This window comes from Accipiter gentilis, chromosome 1, assembly GCF_929443795.1.
Source record: "Accipiter gentilis chromosome 1, bAccGen1.1, whole genome shotgun sequence".
NCBI classification, from domain to species: domain Eukaryota; kingdom Metazoa; phylum Chordata; class Aves; order Accipitriformes; family Accipitridae; genus Astur; species Astur gentilis.
This window is the reverse complement of record NC_064880.1, coordinates 41,079,460-41,098,091: the sequence shown is the minus strand read 5'-3', so window position 1 is coordinate 41,098,091 and position 18,632 is coordinate 41,079,460. Positions and strand designations below refer to the sequence as shown.

The following is an 18,632-nucleotide window of genomic DNA, read 5'->3' as shown; positions in this document are numbered from 1 at the left end:
CACATTTTTATCCAAGGCAGTCACCTTTTCACAGAGGAGAGCCTTTGTGGATGTGCTTATCGTATTTCTCCATAACTGTAGCAGTTAATAAGAATTCATCCCAGGCCCAAATGAGTGATTAAAAGCTGCTGCCGTCTGAAAGCTCTGTGGTGGCCTGCATGAAATAATGAATGGAATTACTCCAGCTAACGGCAACTATTTAGAAACAAAACAAAACACACCATTTGTGGCTGGGCACGGACTGAAGGGGCTGCCACTGAAGCTAGCTGTTTTAAAATATCTCTGAAAAAAAGGGAAGCTTGCATGTATTTGCTATGCGGGCAATCCAATTCAATTCATAGAATAAAAGCAAAAGGATGCAGCGTTCTTTGGTAATCTCATCTGCGACGCGAGATGCACTGTTGTATCATAAATCATATATACAAGAGAACAAATCCATCAGCCTTAACTATCTCAACAAATTCATTGATTTTCATTACCATTTGGTTTCTGAACATTGAAATGCATGAATGGCAGAGGAATTTTCTTTTAAAATGTAGACATTTAAAGAGAGATTTTTTTAAAATAATTTTTTAAAAAAACTAGACTAAAGATGTTTCATTGTTTCGAGTGATAAATGGATTTCAAGAACAATTCAGTGACTTATCAGTGGGATCATAGGTTGACCTACACAACAGATTACACCACAAGGGAAATGACTTCCTACGAGCTTAGTCATTAGGATGGAATTATTTCTCTTCCTTTTGATACTTTCCAAAGTTTATTAGTTGCTGAGAAATGAAGATGATCAAATGGTTTGGTTGCCCTTTGCTGCCTTCTTAAGCATTTCATCAAAGTCAAGGTTAGGAAATAAACAGTTTCCTTTAAACAATCATTAGCAGTACTGTACTTCAAAACATAAAACAATCCCTTACTGGAAATGAAAGCAAGACTGCTCAGTTAACTGGCGTGCACTTTTGTCTGCATGTTGTGGAACTACACTCGGAAGTTCAAGCTTCCTTTCTGGGCACACACCTCGGTACTTTGATTTTCAAAACCACTGAACCACTGAGCACCTGACAGTCCTCCTGGACAATCTCAGCTCTTTTGGAAAGAAGGCATTTAATTCTTCAGCATCTATCTGCAAGTTTAGATGCCACCTTGAGTTACGCTTTAACTGACAACAAATTAAGTTTCTAACACGGCCTGCAGTTTTGATATCCCAAACAAGTTTACAAATCTCTCTCCAACCCAGGCACCCCTCTCTCAAATTAGAACCTGCCAAGTGACCTTATTACACAGAAAAAAAAAAAAAAAAAAAACGGTCCTGCAGAGTTAACGTACTGCCACTCAATCTGACGATCGGGTGAGCGCTCGGCGCGAAGCACAGGTCTGCCGCACCCCTCCGGCTTTGGTTTCAGGGGTGCCGCGGCCCACCGGCCCCCACTGCACGGCTCACGTCCCAAGTCCTGGCCAACCCACCCGTCTTTTCCTGCCGTGCCAGCGTAATGCAGCGGTACTTAAAGATGACTCCGTGAGACTTTTGCGCTGATGTGGTATATTTAAGACAAAACTACAGTATAAACATTTCAAGATTGGGTTGAGTGGACTACAAATCACAGTTTCTTGTTCCCATGTACAGTTTCAATACAGATCTCAGTGCAGTGCCTAAAACACTTCATACATCACTACTGTTGTGGAACAGAAGAGGGTACACTTTGTTTTATAAAAAACAACAAATAAATTATACATTGAGAGCTATTGCCAAGCTTTACATATAAAAGGTAAAAATACAGTAGTTAGTGTGGCTTTAACAAAACAAAAATATCTAGCTAAAAAAATATTCTGACAGACTTTAAAAATACACTTGTCCAGTTACAGGTGTGTGTGGGGGTGTTTATGCAGCAGAGTGCTCAAGCCAAACAGTAAAAAGGAGGTGAATTTTGTCGGAGAACCTCGCGGCCCTGGGCTGCGTAGGGTCCGATGTCACCGCAGGGGCAGTACCCCCTCCCCGCATTTCCAGCGGGTGCACGCAACCACGCGTGATGCTGAGTGATGGATCCTGGCTTTCAACAGACTGTGCTGACCGCTTGGATCTCCCTCCTCAACGCTGTGACAAGACAGTGCAGCACTTAGTGAAATCGCACCACCTCCACCTCCATTTGAGCGTGGCGGGAGGGCCCTGTACTTACGGCGATGATGCTAACACTCAGACCAAGCACACACAGACTACACAGTGAAAGGCCATTACCGTGGATTATTTTTATTTTTTGGTATAAAAGTTACGATTGTCCAGCTGCATTTGAAAGCTGTGACGTTACCATGTCTAACAGCTATATATATATATATACACACTACAACTTTCTAGGCTAACAAACACTCTGTGTGCCCAGATAGAGCTTTAAATGCTAGCTGGCTGTGAAACAGAGCTGCTAACACTTAATCCGTAGAAGATTTGGGATGTACCAGAATACGTTCACAATGTGAATAATATATCCAGTGCTGTTTGTGAAGGACATGCTGATCTTAACAGTACATCTTTGCTTCAAGAAACAAGAACGAGCAAGGTGCAGACAGAGGGATAACAGGCAAGGGCTGAAAACAGTTTGTGGACAGAGACCCAAATGTAACCAGACCGCCCACCTGAGCTCCTCTTCTGGTGCTGCAAATTTGCTCGCCAAAGTTGAGTCCAAAAAACTGTCCAAAACATAGCTTTTACACAGCTGTCTGTGACAAAGTATACGTGGAATTTAAGTTTAAAATTGAATACATTCAAGGTAATTCATTAACCATGACTGATTACCAGGTAAGTAGTTATTTTCTGTCATGTGACTTACCTAATATTAAACCCCATTACCACTGAACTAAAGAAGAGATTCCCTTAATTCAAGTGCAAGAGGACCTAACTCCCACATTTTAACACCCATTTCAAAAGCCCATGGTAAGACCGTTGCCGTGTACTCAGCACATGCAGACTCTCTGGCTTCTCTTCCTCTTGGACTAAATGGGTGAGACTGAAATGCAGTTCTAAGATCCACCACCAGGGGTTTCTTTGTTATTATAAATGTTAAGATCTCTATAAAATCTTTTAATCCAATCACTTTTGGAGCGTCACTGGAGTAAAATCACTTTTATTTTCAGATCTGATCACTTATGCTTTTAGTTTAAGTTATTATTTTTTAATTATAGAGTTAAAAAAAAAGCACCCATCACTGATCAGCATTGCATGCAAACGCAGCAAAAGGTTACGAGGCCAGTTAATGAGGACAGGCCAGGAGATGCATTAGCAACCCAATAGGGGACAACTTTGTTAGGGAAAAAAAAAATTGAACTATTTTTTTTTTTTTAGATCAGGGAGCTGGCTTTTTCCAAATGACTGCAAGAGAACACACATTTATTCATTCCTGTCAACTCTTACAGCTTTAAGTGGTTGGCAGACCTGCCAACATCCCAACACCAGATTCACACAAAAGTTTTATTTATAAATCTCTTTAAATAAATACCAGAAAATAAACTTTTAGAGGATGGTTGGACCTTACAGCCAATCAATCAGTAGTATAGCAATTGTAAGAAAATCCCTTTTTCTCAGTAGCACACAGGCATTAATTAACACTTTATAACACTAACTCTAAGAACTATTATACCTATTTGTGTTTGGTAATGAGTAATGCTACGTTACCTGTTAGCCAGTCATGATACAACATGATACCTATAGTTTTAAAGCAAAACAGCAGTGCCAAACTACAGGATGTTCAGATACCTACCTATGTGTCTGTTCAGATCACGTAACTGTGGTCCCTCAGTCTCGCCAGGCTCTCTACATAACCAATGATTTAGGTCAGCTAAATGAGCTACGCTGACTTAAATGGAGCGGATATTTGCTCCCAGTATCAGATATGGCTGGAAAGAGTCAGGTTTGCAGCCCCAAATCTACTAGAAATTGCAAGTCCCAGTTTAACAGTTGAAAATTTTGAATTTTTAAATAAAGTTTCAAGCTTTAGTCCTCTGAAAATTGAGGAAGACCACGCGCCTCTGAAATTTTCATGTGTGTGCACGTTGTGTGTGAATACAACATTCCCCTCTGATCACCACTATCCCGACCATGCTGAAATAACAGTTGGCTACTTGGAACCATTTAGATTTTAGGGGGACGCACTCACCACACATGTTATTTACTTGTTATTTGCTGTATGTGACTGCTCGGGAGGAATCCAAGGATGGTTTTCAACACGCAATGCTGTAAAACTGTAAGCTTCTGTTATTCTACTTTTGGGAGGGATTCAAGCTAACAGTTCACAGAGCTCCTGAACCCAATGGGAAGAGTCAAATATCAAACATGCCTTAAAGAAAATGCTACTGCATTCTGTCTATTTACAAAACCAACACATGTAGCTGGCGAATGCCAGCTCAGCTGCTGAGCAAACAGATCAATAGCAAGTGCCAAGTTTCCCCACACAGTCCTGGCTTTGTGCAGGAAGCAGACTGTTGCAGCCATAGCTTCCCTTTTCCTGCAGGAACTTTGCTGGCAACTGTATTATTAATCCTAAGACATTCGATATTTGAATCGGGAACCTTCTACTTTAATATGCAATAAGGCCCAGAATTAAAAGTATTAAAAAAAGCCAATACTCAGCTGGAAGTAGTGACAGAGCTGAACGGCTGGGGAGCAGAAACACCCCGCCTGGTCCAGAACAGCAGCTCCCCAGTGGCTGGCAGTGCGGGGAGCGGGGAGCCTGCCCCCGCAGTGCTTTAGGCGTGGGCTAGAGGGGGGACCGGGAGCGCCTGCTACCAATTCTGACTCCCAGCTCTTGAGGCAATGGCTGCAAATCACTGTCTGCAGAGAGTCACTCTGGTATGTCGGTTCTAAGAGCTCCCCATCGCTTCTGTGTTGCTCCATTAAGGCCTCGGGGGTTTTCAGGAGTGGCAGTGGGCCACGTAAATGCCACGTGGCTTCTTCCTTAATGCTGTCATTCAGCATCTTGCAAACAAGAGCACAAGAGCAGCAGTAAGAACGCCCTAGTCCGAAAGCAGCCGCCTAGCTGGGCACCAGCTTACTTGCACAACCCGCAGTGGTTTGGTCCAGATCTGTGTCTACACTGAGAGACGTGCACGCAGCCGGCGTGCAGAAACGAGGCTGTGCATTACAGGTTTCCGAACCAACTTTCACATTTAAAATTGTTTCTAAGAACCACATGTATATAAACATTTATAAACAGCAGCACTATGCAGAAAACATCCTCCAATGCCAGTCACATTTACAAACCTCTTCCTAAGAAAGATCCCAGTTGTTCCATCTGTGCTTCCCCGTCAGGAGACGCGGAGCTCATCATCGGGCTTCTGTATTTCTCCTCCCTCTGACTCTGCATTGGCCTTTTCACAGGCTGTATCCCCAGAGTCCATGTGCTCACCTCTACATGTCCACGTGAGGATCCTGCTGCCCAGGACTCAAATGATCTCTTCCAACTGTACACACTGCATCTTGTACTTCACCTGAGTACCAAAAGGCCTTCGCCAGCTCTGTGGAGCATGCTCTTGCAAGTGCTCCTACCTTCCTTCTACAAAGGAAGTGAACTGCTCACAAGAACTTTTCATCTTTTTTTCCTGTTTTCACCTTATTCCTTCTACTCTTTGTTTCACATAAAACTATTAGATGACACTTGGAACAGGATTCGAAGTGGTGTTAACTGATCTAGTTGTACCCTCATGCCGCTAACATACCTGGTTAAGTATTCCCAAAGCACAGCATCTGGAAACAACACCCAGAAACAGTATGAATAGAAACAAGAAAATTCTTCTCCTTCCTGATCCTATATGACAACAAAACTAATCAATAAGCAATTCCTGAAGTAAACTGTACTCATACCTTCACTGCTTCAGCATTTAAAATATACATATCTCCAGCCTAAAATGCATGTATTTGAGACATATAGGAAATGAAATAATCAGTGTCAAAAACATGGGACCTCTGCTGTAGTCTGCTAATGCTGTAAGCTGTTCGGCAGGTTAATTTGTCTTTTCCTGGTTGCAACAAGCAGTTCAAATCCAGTCAATGTAGTTGGTCATCGACGGACTAGATTTTCATTCTTTACAGGTACTGTGACAAGAGGTGCGAGCATTATTAAGGGGTTTAAGGCCAAAAAGGAGAGTATGTGTTGGTAAAACAAAGGAAAAACAGAGAGAATAATCACACAGAAGTGTCCTTGGCCGTATGAAACTGTGAGCCACCGTACACAGTATGGCCACAAGGTGGCCCTACAAGTTCTAATCTTTCCAATATTAATCTACAGAGGTCAGGGATACCGTGCTCTCACGCTACATAGCTAACATCACAGTGAACGCTTTCTATTAACACTTGAGAGGCAGCACAGGGTAAGTAAGTCTAAACCTAGTGTGAGCAGAACACAGCTAGATTCTGTTCCTCACATTCAGAACTAGCTCCAGTGTGGTATTTCATTTCTCCTGAGGGAGAAGATCAAACGTGCATGTGGTTTTATATCCCGGTTCAGACTGTAATTCCAGTTAGATTGCAATGAATGTAGAAGTCTCTTCCTGGATCCTAGCAAACCAGCTGGCTGTTTGACTCCTGTTCAGCAAGAGTTTGATCCCAAGCAAGTCTTTCGGAAGGATCCCTTGGAGATACGTTAGTAGATTTGAGTTTTTACAAGGTGGGAAGTGCAGAAACTCCTTCTTCTAGAGTTCAGTGGTGAGTAAACATTTTGTTTTTATTGTAGCATCCTCAGTGACTGGGCTAAAAGGGAAAAAAATGAGGCCCTGTAAATATACTCCTCCAAAAAGATCTGCCATGATGGATTAAAAAAAAAAAAAAAAAAAAAAAAAAAAAAAAAAAAAAAAGATTAGTATTGTTCCAAAGAGTATTAATAGCTGTTCCCCTTGTAATTTAATGACGCCAATGGACAAACCTTTCCAAAGAGCAAACTGAATGGATTTCACACATTGCAGCAGTAGCATCATTGCCATCCGCACCCGCATTGTAAGGGTTCACTGAAAGGCCTGATCATCACTGCCATGGAATAGCAAGGGGAAGGGTTTCTACAGATTCTGTTCTCTGACTTCCTTACAGCCTGGAAATAACTGGGGGACATCCCTCTCCACCCCTGCCAATCCCTGACAGGTATTGAAACGCTGTCAAGAGACTTCTCAGAAAATTCATCTGTACCGTAATTTTAGTCCAGTACTAAAACATGGTAGCAGATAAGGAAAGAAACTGAAGTGAAATGATAATTAAAAAGAATTCATCGATTTTATAGCACTTACAATGACAACAGGTTTACCTCCAACTCCAGCTACATTTGTATGCTTTGTTCCTTTACCTACTTGAATTAAAAAAAATGTTTTCTTGCCTTTCAAACAATATTATATAAAAATATACACACATCAGCTCCTCTATTTATTTATAAGATTTCAAATGCTATGAAGTGAGACAGAACTATAGCTCATAAGCACAGCAAAACAAGGCACTGTGTCTAAATGACCACTGTAACAACTTAAGTGGAAGTAGTAAGAGCACATCATTCCTTTCCACACCATACAGACTTCTGAAGTGAGTGCTGAGGAGACCTTACCTTGCAAGGACTTCGGATGTCTGCTGGGATGGTGGCAAACCAGCTGACGACGTCAGAGTCTCTGTGCTGCCTTTCACTGCCTTCATAGCTAAGGCAACATCATTTCCCAAAGGCCCGTTGGAAATTAGTCCAGTCTGAATTGGGGAGAATGAAACAGGCAACTGAAATAAAAACCTGCCAGGACAAGAAACCTGCCAGGACAAGACAAGCAAATTTTTCCAATATGATTTATTTATTAACAGTAAAAACTCAGATTCATCAAGTTCCAGGGTGGGATTCACTAAATCTAAGTTCTTAAAGAAACTTTATGGCATTTACCCACAATGTAACAGAGCAAGAATGAAGTTTAAATATTAACAGGATATGTATGTTGTTCGACTTACTCCAGCTGAATTAGTCTGCTTTAGTTTTGGTCTGGTATATTATTTTATGGGCTTTCAAATCATTACAAATTATTCTATTGTATTATTTTACTTGAGCTCCTGTTTCTTAATCATGACAAAAGTATTCTTTTTGTTGTTGTTGTTGTTAAGGAATAGTCAAATAACTCACTGGCACTATCCACCTCGGTATTATCGCGGGCTGGGAAGACACCTACAAAAAGCAAACAAACACTCATTAAAAAAGGCTGGAAGTAGCTAAGAACATTCTCAAAACAACATTGCCTCCCAAAACGATCTTGGATATTTGTCCATCGCTAGCCTTTGAACCACGCTAGTGATTAGCCACAGATGATGTGACTTCACATGAAAAGGTAAATGGCACCCACACAGCATACAGCTAATACCCACTCACTCACAGAAACTCACTGGTAGCAGTTTCAGCATAGCGCTCCCTTCCAAGAGGCTACTGAACCCATTATTTTTTTCTGCTTTGTGGACAAAGTTAACCGAGAGCACACTTCTGTGAACAGTTTAAAGGTCCTACTCCTTCCCCTTTTTTTTGGTGCATGCAATGTAACTCCTTTTTCGCCAGCACAGATTATAAGAGATTTTTTTATCTATATAAAAGGAGTGATTTGTATTAAAAGTTTATTTTTCAAGTATTTATTTCATATATATACACAAACACATATGAATGTCTGTGTGCATATATACACATTTACATATAATTTCTGAAGTATTATATATACCCAAAAGCCTGAGAAGCAGGCTGGTACTTGCAGGTGTACTAAAGTAAGACTACAGGCTCTTGTGGCACAGCTACAGGTTAACTCTTCAGGTTCCTTCACTTCCATTACAAAAGTGTAGGGTCTACAACCCTACGCCAGCCACCCTTCAAGCAGGGGTGCATATATGCAGTGATCCAGGTCAATCACCACTTCACTCTGCCGCAGCAAATCCAAGCCTGGTGGAGAGATACTAAAGCCAGAGGACAGTTTATGAGTAAAAACCACTGTACGTGTGAAGGAATAAGTTTGGTTTTGAAATACATTTACCCGAGGTGTGGCTTCAGTAAAGTCAATTAGATTCTCTGTCAATGATGTTAAGGAAACGTCCTGGTCATCTGGAGTGCTCTATGGAATAAATCAGTTTTTAATTGAATTCCCAGTGGTAACCAGATAGGTCTGCTGAATACTCTAGTGGCTTCCCAAGTTACAGACCAGTGTCCTTAATGAACACCACTGTTTATCAGGTCTGTCTTCTCAAATCTTTCCACATGATCTTTTTTAATAGCCTATTCATTTCACTTACTGTCATCAATGCACTGGAAACAATGTCATTGCCATGTAAGCTGTGAAACTGCCCATTCTCCTATGCGAAGATGGGGTACTGTGCCATTTGACAAGAAGGTCAGTGAGGTCTATGAGCTGAGTATTTGAACTCAGAAGATGAAACTGATAATTATTCAGTGGGATCAACTACATAAAACTGGTTTAGAGGGACAACAGCTAAAGGGTATGGTGCTTTAGTGATCCAGAATAACCCCTCAGTCAGCTGAAGTAACGGCAGAGTCCAGTGTTGGACTCCTCTTTTCTTTTGGAGAGGGACAAAGGGAAGCTGACCTCTGAATTACTATGTGCGTTTCATGGAGTCCAGCTAAAAATTACCTTATCCTTAGGGTAACCAGAATACAACAATTAAACATTTCAATTTAAACTTTTCCCTCTGTGGTTATTTTTACAGGAATTGCCTATGTCAGAATTTCATCCCTGCAGTCTCTCTCCTGGAGCACCAAATCATTGGGATGTAAGGGGTTCCCCACCAACGTGAGGGAAACAATCAGTTTAGAAAAGTAAGTGCCAGGCAAAGAACCCGAAAGGACAGTTAGAAATGGCCTTTGCAGAGATCTGTACAGTGTCCCTGTCTGCTCCAGAAAGCACTCTTTGGCATTCACCAATGACTGGTATTCACCGAGTTATGAGAGGCATGCAGCAAGGTCTGCTGTGCTTGCCCAGAGGCATCAGTAGCTCAGAACGCGACAGACAGAGACCTTCCAGGCTGGCAGGTGGTGATACCTTTGATACAGCAGCCTCCTCAGCCGGAGCCAGGTTAGCTGGAATCAGCAGGTCCTCATGGTTAGAGGCAGCGTTGTCCTCATTTAACACATTACTGAAAGGAGAAAATATTCTCATCAGCACACTGCCTGGATAGCGTGAAACAGTGCTGCTTCCCTGATAGGCTCAACCCAAAACCTCAACACCAGTTCCATGTGAGGCAGACAAAAGACTGATGTTTGTGGGTATGTTGAAGTAAATGCCCTCCAACTACCTCTGCAGATTACTGCTCTCTTTCATAGTTTCAGCTACGGCTGTGTATAGACCCAAAACTATCAGTGTCTTCTGTCTCAAAGGAGCTTCTTCAGCCCTTGTTTCTCATTTGCCTGAAGCCTTCCCTACCACCCTCTTATCTTCCCTTTCAGAGCCAGGGGCAGCAGGATGTCAGATATTTCAGTCATTTCAGAAGATGAGAGAGATTCGCTTGCTGCTTGCTAGGATACCACCCCGAGGCCTGGCCTACACTGATTAACTGTTGCAACAGTAATTAAAGATGCATCAGTAAACCTGCTTAGTTAGATGTAGCCTAAATGCTCAGCAACTGTTCCTCGTCTTTTCAGACCTGTTCACGATAATCTCTACATGATTCCCTTACCCCAGAAACACATTTCTCCTGAATCACTTACGGAACAAAGGTGTTTGAGGCGGGGATTGCTTTCAGCAGCTCTCTTGGGTCTTGAAATACTGGACTGGTTGCTGGGGGACTACTCTGTGCTTTGCCTGACGGGAGAATGTTCCTGGCACAAACCAACAAAAAACAGGTACAACCTTCCACGGAAAGCTCTTCATGAATCACTTGTTACAGCGTATTTTTGAGATCGCTAGATGTACATTTTATTCAGTAACCCCATGTGCTCTTTGAGGTTTGACCCATGCGCATCTTCACAAATGGTCGAGAAATTCCATGTTGTAACCCTTTACCTTTTTCAATGCCCGAAATCCCACTGGAACTAGCAATCATTTGAGATTCAGTAGTTCTCAGGAAATCAACTGTCAGTGTCAGGGTTTTGTATGTAATTTTTTTTCTCCCCTTGAAAACAGCTGCTGTGAACAGACTCATCCCCTCTCACCATGCTGAAGTTGTTCATGGGTCACAAATAACTCTAGTGATTGAAGATGTTGGAACAATGCTTATCAAATTAAAGCATGGGAGAATAAAGAGTATCTGGATTACCTTGCATATAATAAAACTTAGCAACTATAGCGCTTGCTGGTTTTCCTTTTAAAAACACTTCACATTCACCAGGTTAAGCTACACTATGCAAGGTAAAATGCCATGATCACTAAGCCACTGAAAGACTGCACTGAACTGCAGGTTCTCAATGCTGTACTTGGGTAACCAGATCACATGTTTCTTCCAAATCTATTCAGTACCTGGCAGCAGCATCCTGAATATTGGAATTCTTGACACCTGTCAGGCTGTCTTCTCTTATGACCTGAGACGAAAAAAATGAACGAAGATATAAATTTCTGATACCAGTTTCCATCTTGCATCAGTTCCGAGATTCACAGAAGGGCCGAACGCCTCCTACCCAGCACACAAGTGTGCTGTTCATCTACTGCTCAGGGACTTAAAACAACAATTCTATGTGAAAACCTCAGTGCAGAAATAAAAATAATTCACCAGCGTAGCCAAATAAAATACCATTATTTGCTACAGAATTTACTAGAACATGCTAGAAGCATTGTCTTAGTCACAGAATCACAGAATAATTTTTTGGTTAGAAGGCAACCTTTGGAGGTTATCTGGCTCAATAACCACTCAAACCAGGGCTTGTTCAGGGCCTTGTCCAGTTATATAGAATCACAGAACCATAGAATCATTTAGGTTGGAAAAGACGTTTAAGATCATTGAGTCCAACCGTCAGCCATGCCTACTAAACCATGCCCTGAAAAAGCCTTGTCTACGTGCTTTTTGAATACCTCCAGGGATGGTGACTCAACCGCTTCCCTGGCCAGCCTGTTCCAATGTCTGACAAATAACACATATATATACACACACGTGTGTGTATATATATATTTATACGTTGAGTGTCATCAAGGATGGAGATTTCTCTCTGGGCAACCGTTCCAGTACTGGACCACTATTATTGTGAAGAAAGGCTGAAAGGCCTTCTTACTCTACCTTGGACTTTAGCTGTTGGAGCACCCTTATCTGCAAGGCACCTTCTCCAACACCAGGCAACTGACGAGAATAAAACATCTGAGAATACTACAGTCCTTACCAGCTGAGTATTTACCTTGTGCCCTGCTTCTGCCTGGGCCTTCAGGATATTACTTTTGATATCTGCTGGAAGCCACATTGCTGCTGTGATTGGGCTCTCAATTGCATTGTTAAGACATTTGTCTGTCAACTTTACCACTTCACCCTAGACATGAAAAAAAATTTTATTAGAAGCAGTTCCCACGTGGAAAAGTCTGGGCTGAAGCTTATTAACATCTCTGAATAACAACAAGGCTCTGAGTGAGAGTAAACTCAGAAGATTTATACTGAAATAAAAAAGCAATTTTTTCCTTTATTTTGGAACTCCATTGTAAAGTCACAGCAAAACAAAGTAAAAAAAGCACAACGCTTAAAAGCGGATATGCAAAACGCTGTGCTAAAAATACCGTGTGCAAGAACTGAAGTGGACCCTAAATTTGCAGCCTAGTTTACTGATAGGAGATCAATATAGCAGCCATCATATTATATCATATCAGTATAGCCTAACTATAAGTTGATAATTTACTCTCAAATGCCAGTTGGGAAGACTTTTACCTTAAAATCCACTTATAAATTAGAACAACAGTTTAATGTGCTATTAGCTACCTCTCCCGTCACCGATTACATCAGAGCAAGCTGGCAGCCTGATACACAATGAAGACAATTAAAAATGAGATACCTTTCACTACAGTATATTTCATTATGCGAACTGCATTTCTTAATTATAAAATGTTAATTAAGCATTCAATCTACTAATTGCTATTTGATTAGCGACAGAAGTTAATTAACTGAGTGGAAACGAAACCTTGTGACCTTTCTTCTGGGGGTAGGACTCAGCAGGGGGAGACAGAGTCCTGCTTTCCCTGCCATATGCCACCCTTGCTGGCTCCAGCAGGCTCTTCCCTGCAGGCAAGTGCTGCATTCCTGCAACCCACCCCGGAGCAGGCACGCTCCTGCTGCACCCCTACTTGCAGGAACTGCAGCGTGTCCAGAAGGAACGAAGCCTGTCACATAGAGAGCGAGCAGCCGGCAGAAGTTAAGGAGGTGAATACCCGTCCCCCCCACAGCTCTCCATCCACTTTCAGCTTTTTTCGCTCACTGGAAACGTTAGGGAGAACTTGTAGGTATTTGGTCTTTAGAGAGAGGGGGAAACCATTTCCTTTTCTTATCTCCCTCTAAATCACCTTTCAGGGTATCCAAATAGGAACGTATGAGACCGTCTAAAGGAGAACCTGTTTTAAAATTTTGACCCCAGTCAGCAATGAACTTTGCAAAATATTCAAGGGTCACCGTCAACATAAAAAGGTACGAGGACTAGCAACCAGTGTTGCTAATGACTACTGCTAGCACATAATAAGAGGTGCACAATTCACATAAATCATGAAGACTAACAAAACAATTAATTATTAAACATTTAAGTGCTTTTATTTCAAAGAAGCTGCTGGAATTGCCAAAAGTCCGGAATAATTAAAAATGAATTATTATTATTATTATTATTTGTACAGTCGTAGTACCCAATTGTAATAATCCTTAAATCCTTACACTGGACCTTGCTGAACCAGATGTTGTATATAACAATCCCTGCACAGAATTTCTAATGCATTATTCCAGTACCAGTGATATAGTAAATCTAATTATTTTAACTGAACACATCAGCACACTGGTGCTTTAAGCACCATTTTGTGGTTTAACTTCCTCTCAGCTTCCTTCACCTAAACAACCAGTTTAATTAGGACACTCTAGTCTATTACTGATTACATTCCCAACTTTTGAAAAGTTTAGTACTATTAAGAAATTATTTTAATGTAATCAAGTATAAGTTCTGTATCACCAAGGAAATTTTTCCACCGATATTTTGTGCTTGCAAAAAGCATTGGTGTTTTACTGTTTTTTTAATGGAAAGAGCATGTAGCTAGAGGGGAAAGCATCTGGCAGCTGATAACACCTCAAGATGTCTAATTTACAAGACATTTCAGTCGTGCACATAAAACAGTAAAGGTGCTGGGGTTTGTCAATATTCTAGCTCGTTATGAATTTTTATTGTTTCCATGTACTAGATTTGCACTCTATTCTTCAATCAAAATATGGAGCTAGGCAGCAATGTAAAAAAGGGAAGGAAAGATTAAAGGCAGCAGCAGAGCGTGCAATCCCAATCCTTTGTGCTTTTGAGCAGCGTTCCTGTTGCCACTGAAAATCACTTTGTGCAGGGAGGTGGGAGTCTAACACAGGCACATTTTGGAGCAACTTGCACATGTTTACAGATTGCAATGAATTCAGAAAAAGAAAACCCTCACATCCTTGCATTTCTAACCCTGGAGCAGACTTCGAACACAGGCGAACAGGGTGAACTTTTTATTGTTCATTTCACTTCAGAAGCTGATGAAAGTGGAGTGTCAGTGTATTTAAGAGCTCTTTGCTCTCTTTTGTCAGATCTGGTCACTGCACTAGTGAAAGCCAGGAAAGGACAAAGTCGCATTCTTCCATCCCAACAGATTTTGGCAGGGAGCAGCGGTGAAGAATGAAGCCATTCATTCTCCGCTTCACAGTTCTCATTCTAGAAAGATTTCTCTTTTTCTCTGAAAGAAGACAGATAGCTAGAGAAATATTTCCCTATCAAAGAAATCAATCAAGATTTATTGATCGTAAGTATAGAACTACGTGAAGATGATTGTCAGGCCATCTCTGGCCCTGACGGAAACTAGTTAAAAGATTTTTAATTAAAGCTGAAGTTCATTGGCATTTGGCAGTGTCACTTATGAAGTTCAGGATGCCGCTCTGCCTTCATAAGCAGAAAGCTAATGCTTTCCCCCAATGCATTTTACCAAACCTTTTATGTGCTGTAACTGTTTCTACATAGGTAGGTATCTTATGCACTGCTAGAACTTAAGGGAGATGAGACATGCTGAAATTGTAATCACACACTTTCAGAGAGAACACTGTAATGCTGCGTTCATCCGAAGTAACAGCAAACTCCAGCATCTAACCTCATTGCAAGGTTTTAGTGGATATACTGCAGTCCCATTCAATTCAGTCAGAAGAAGATGCCATGAACACCTTTTTTACAAATAGATTAAGAACAGAACTAAGTGCAGGAGGAGAGCCAATAGGTACATTTTGTAACAAACACTTAAGTAGAATTTGTATTTTTTCTAAAGCAGCCCTCAACAGCAGGAAACAAAGTGGTTTTAATAGTTGTTCTTAGGTCACTCTTTTCAGGACTCATTTCCAAATCATTAACCTTCATCTCTAATCACAACTGGGTGTGCTCATTTGGTTCTACTACAACCTGCATGTCTTTGCAATTTGAAGCATGCAGAATTTAAAATATACAGAGGCAGTCTCTAATCTTTGTCTACCTTTTTAAACAAACACTCTCAAATGACCTCTTGGTAAGCTACATCATAGGCTGAAAAGCTCTATTCAATCTTTTCTACCTGAGGAAAACCACTGATGATCTACTCTTATAAGTTTTCGTAATACAATTTGCACTTCCTTCTTGAAAACTGAAGTCTCTTTTACCCAAAGAAACAATCATACTGGCATACTGTTGATCCATATGCCATGTATTTCTCAGTTATGCAAATGTTCTTGCTCTCTAATCAGGTTACTATCACCCCAGTATCTGTAACCTCTGCACCTCATATGACAGCAGCTGGATAACTGTGACTGTACTGCCTTGGCCGCTGTTTGTTAGATTAGCTCATTACAGGAATCTTATCTTGCTTACTATATAACCGCCACAATTTAAAAATCACTAAGACACTTTTGCTTCGTGCTCTCAATTTAACAAATTAAATGTTTTTCTCCTCTCCGTCTGAACTAAAATGGGGCTCACCAGACAGTAATATTCTGAAATAAACTCTGTTCATTTGCTTTAGTTTATGCAGAGGCAGTGGTTCCGCATAACAGGACCTATAGGCTACTGACTAATCTTCTTAGAGACTTGGTAATCTTTGTAATGCACTCACCAAGCAGAGAGGTGCACAAGGCATCCCTGACAACAGTCCTTAAAGGGGACATGAGCCAAACAGCCTGCAGCACCAAGCATATCAAAGCAGCAGCCTTCTCTCACTCGGAGGAGGGGAACAAATTGCTCAGGAATAGGCTTAGCCCAAACACTAGACATCTCTCTTGGCACCTGGTTCATTTTACTATTGAGGGAGCAAGAAAAATCATAGCTGCTTCACCAAAAGTTAGATAAATCCTCGGGCCTCCCTGCAAGGGAGGGTAGTACAAACAGAGATAAGACTGCCAGGTGTTTTTTACTCTCTCTGCTTGTCCAAAATGCAGTAAAGCGCCTAAAGCTTAAACACTGGGAGAAGCAGAGTAAGGGAAATCTAAATTCCAAAATTTTTAAAGCTCATTTTAAAAAAGAAGAACATCCTGCATGGGTGCAGTTGTCTGATAACCAGTGAATCTATGAAAGTTCACTGTTGTTGTAAGGGAGGATCCTGTCCTCTCCATCCCTTCTAGCAACATTACTTATTTTCACTATGGTTCTTGCATTTCTTTGACCCCTTCCATGAACCTATTTTAACAACTTAAAAACCAAACCAAAACAAAAACCCCCAAAACTTTAACAAAAAGTTCAAAACAAAAAAGGCAAAAAAATTTTTGTTTGCCATTTTGTAGGCTACGTTGGTTCACCAAAACATACAATGATTCCTGGAAGTGACAGAGGAGAGGAGGAAGCTGGGGAAAGGAGAGCAAAGAGGAGCAAGGGAGGAGAGAGCCCTCGCCCTGTTCAGGGCACTGAAGCTCGTCCTTTGGCTCAGCTGCCTAAGGAAATGCAGCCTGACTTGCTCAAAAAGATTTACGAGCACACTAAATCAAACCACATCACTCCTCTCTGTGTAAACACACAGAGAACTAACACCTACTTCAGAGAGCAGGTAAAAACTGGTTACTTAATAGGAGGGATGGATCACCAGCAAACTTGACTCAAAACAAAATGTCAAAACAACATTCTGGGAGGGTTACCAAAGGCAACTGAAAAACACCAGGAGAGCTGCTCACCCCCTCAAAAAAGACAGTGAACTATACAACACCGTACAGTTAGTAACCTACACATAAAGACAACTGAGGAACATTTCAAGCATTTATGCCTTTTATTCCCATGGATTTTTAGAAAATTTCACCAGGCCACAGCCTGCATACGTGCACATGCACCTCTGCCCGATCTTTATCTCACTGCCCTGTCACACACAGGTTTATATGTAACAAAGCATTTGTATTTCCTTTACTATTCCCCAATGTTACTCACTCATACTGTTAAAAATCTTGCAAAGGGCTCAGGGTAAGTGGAAGACTTTTCAGAATGATCTGAACAAACCTCAGTGACGCTGCCAGAAGGAATGAAGCCCAAGTACCTGTATATTTATGTTTACGTTGGGACGCTCAGCTGGCATGGGGCTGCTGCGCTCTGTCTCCAGCTGCTTCAGTTTGAGGAACGTGTCTTCAAATACTGAGAAAGACAGAAAAGATATAATCTTCCTAATGTCACTGTGGAGTTATTTGACTTGTAACTTGCATTCTTGCTGAACACTCATTATATGGTTTTAAAGCTGTGGAAAAAAGCACGTGGATGAGGGAAGCTACTTGCTCGACCTTCAATCCAACTTTCAAGCCTACAGACTGTATATACCTAATCACAACACTCTGAACTCCTGCAAGTTCATTTACCCACCATACTCACAGTGAATGAGCAAGCAGCAAGAGTTAATTGCTCAGATGGTTGCACTTCACTGTATTTGTGGCTGAAGTCAGATCCCAGAAAGAACTGTGACTTTTCCCTTGTACCTCTGTCCTTGGAAAGAAGCTGTTTCCAGCTGAAATGGGGAGAGCTGACCAACTTTGCTGTCCCAGTGGTGGGTAAAACTGTCCTTATGCATATAAACTAAGGGAGCTTTCTAAAACACTTCTGGATTTTTGTAAGGAAACAACCTCATAACAACCTAATCAGTTAACTCTCACCCCACACGTCATGATAATATGGAAAAATCTGTAAGTTTGCTTACGATCAGTGTCTACTTTTTCACCAGCAGTTTCCTTTGTGCCAGGATGAGGGCAACTAACAGCCTCTTCTGAATCTCCTGTTGCCAAGCCAACAACTTGACGGCCTATGGCATCATCAACACAAGTTTCTGGTAACTCCGTGCTGTCTAGCAAATCAACAAGAGGTACGCTGCAAAGGCAGAAAAATGGGCAGAGATACACAGAATCACGTTACCACTCTTCCTGTAACAAGAAAAAACTTTAATACACGCAATCTCTTTTTTCAAGCTGTCTTCTGGTAACCAGACACACTCTGTAAAACCTGTTTCAGGTAACTTAATAGACATTGGCTTTCAGTGAGTTAAAAAGAAAAAAA

At 41.3% G+C, this 18,632-nt stretch overlaps 1 protein-coding gene across 3 annotated transcripts in view; it reads right to left on the bottom strand.

Moving 5' to 3' along the window:
* Positions 1-1,517: 1,517 nt before the first annotated feature.
* EPB41L5 (erythrocyte membrane protein band 4.1 like 5) overlaps positions 1,518-18,632 on the bottom strand; it is a 61,003-nt gene continuing 43,888 nt past the window's right edge. Inside the window, exons 17-26 of one of the 3 annotated variants that reach the window (XM_049804321.1) lie at positions 18,280-18,446; positions 17,632-17,726; positions 12,300-12,428; positions 11,434-11,495; positions 10,686-10,796; positions 10,021-10,114; positions 9,001-9,078; positions 8,115-8,156; positions 7,563-7,696; positions 1,518-6,727 (exon numbers count right to left, since the gene is read on the bottom strand). In XM_049804321.1, coding sequence (XP_049660278.1) covers positions 6,670-6,727; positions 7,563-7,696; positions 8,115-8,156; positions 9,001-9,078; positions 10,021-10,114; positions 10,686-10,796; positions 11,434-11,495; positions 12,300-12,428; positions 17,632-17,726; positions 18,280-18,446 — 970 coding nt within the window. In that variant the 3' untranslated portion in view covers positions 1,518-6,669. The remainder of the gene's footprint in view (positions 6,728-7,562; positions 7,697-8,114; positions 8,157-9,000; positions 9,079-10,020; positions 10,115-10,685; positions 10,797-11,433; positions 11,496-12,299; positions 12,429-17,631; positions 17,727-18,279; positions 18,447-18,632) is intronic. The other 2 variants (XM_049804331.1, XM_049804339.1) reach the window with 2 other exon arrangements.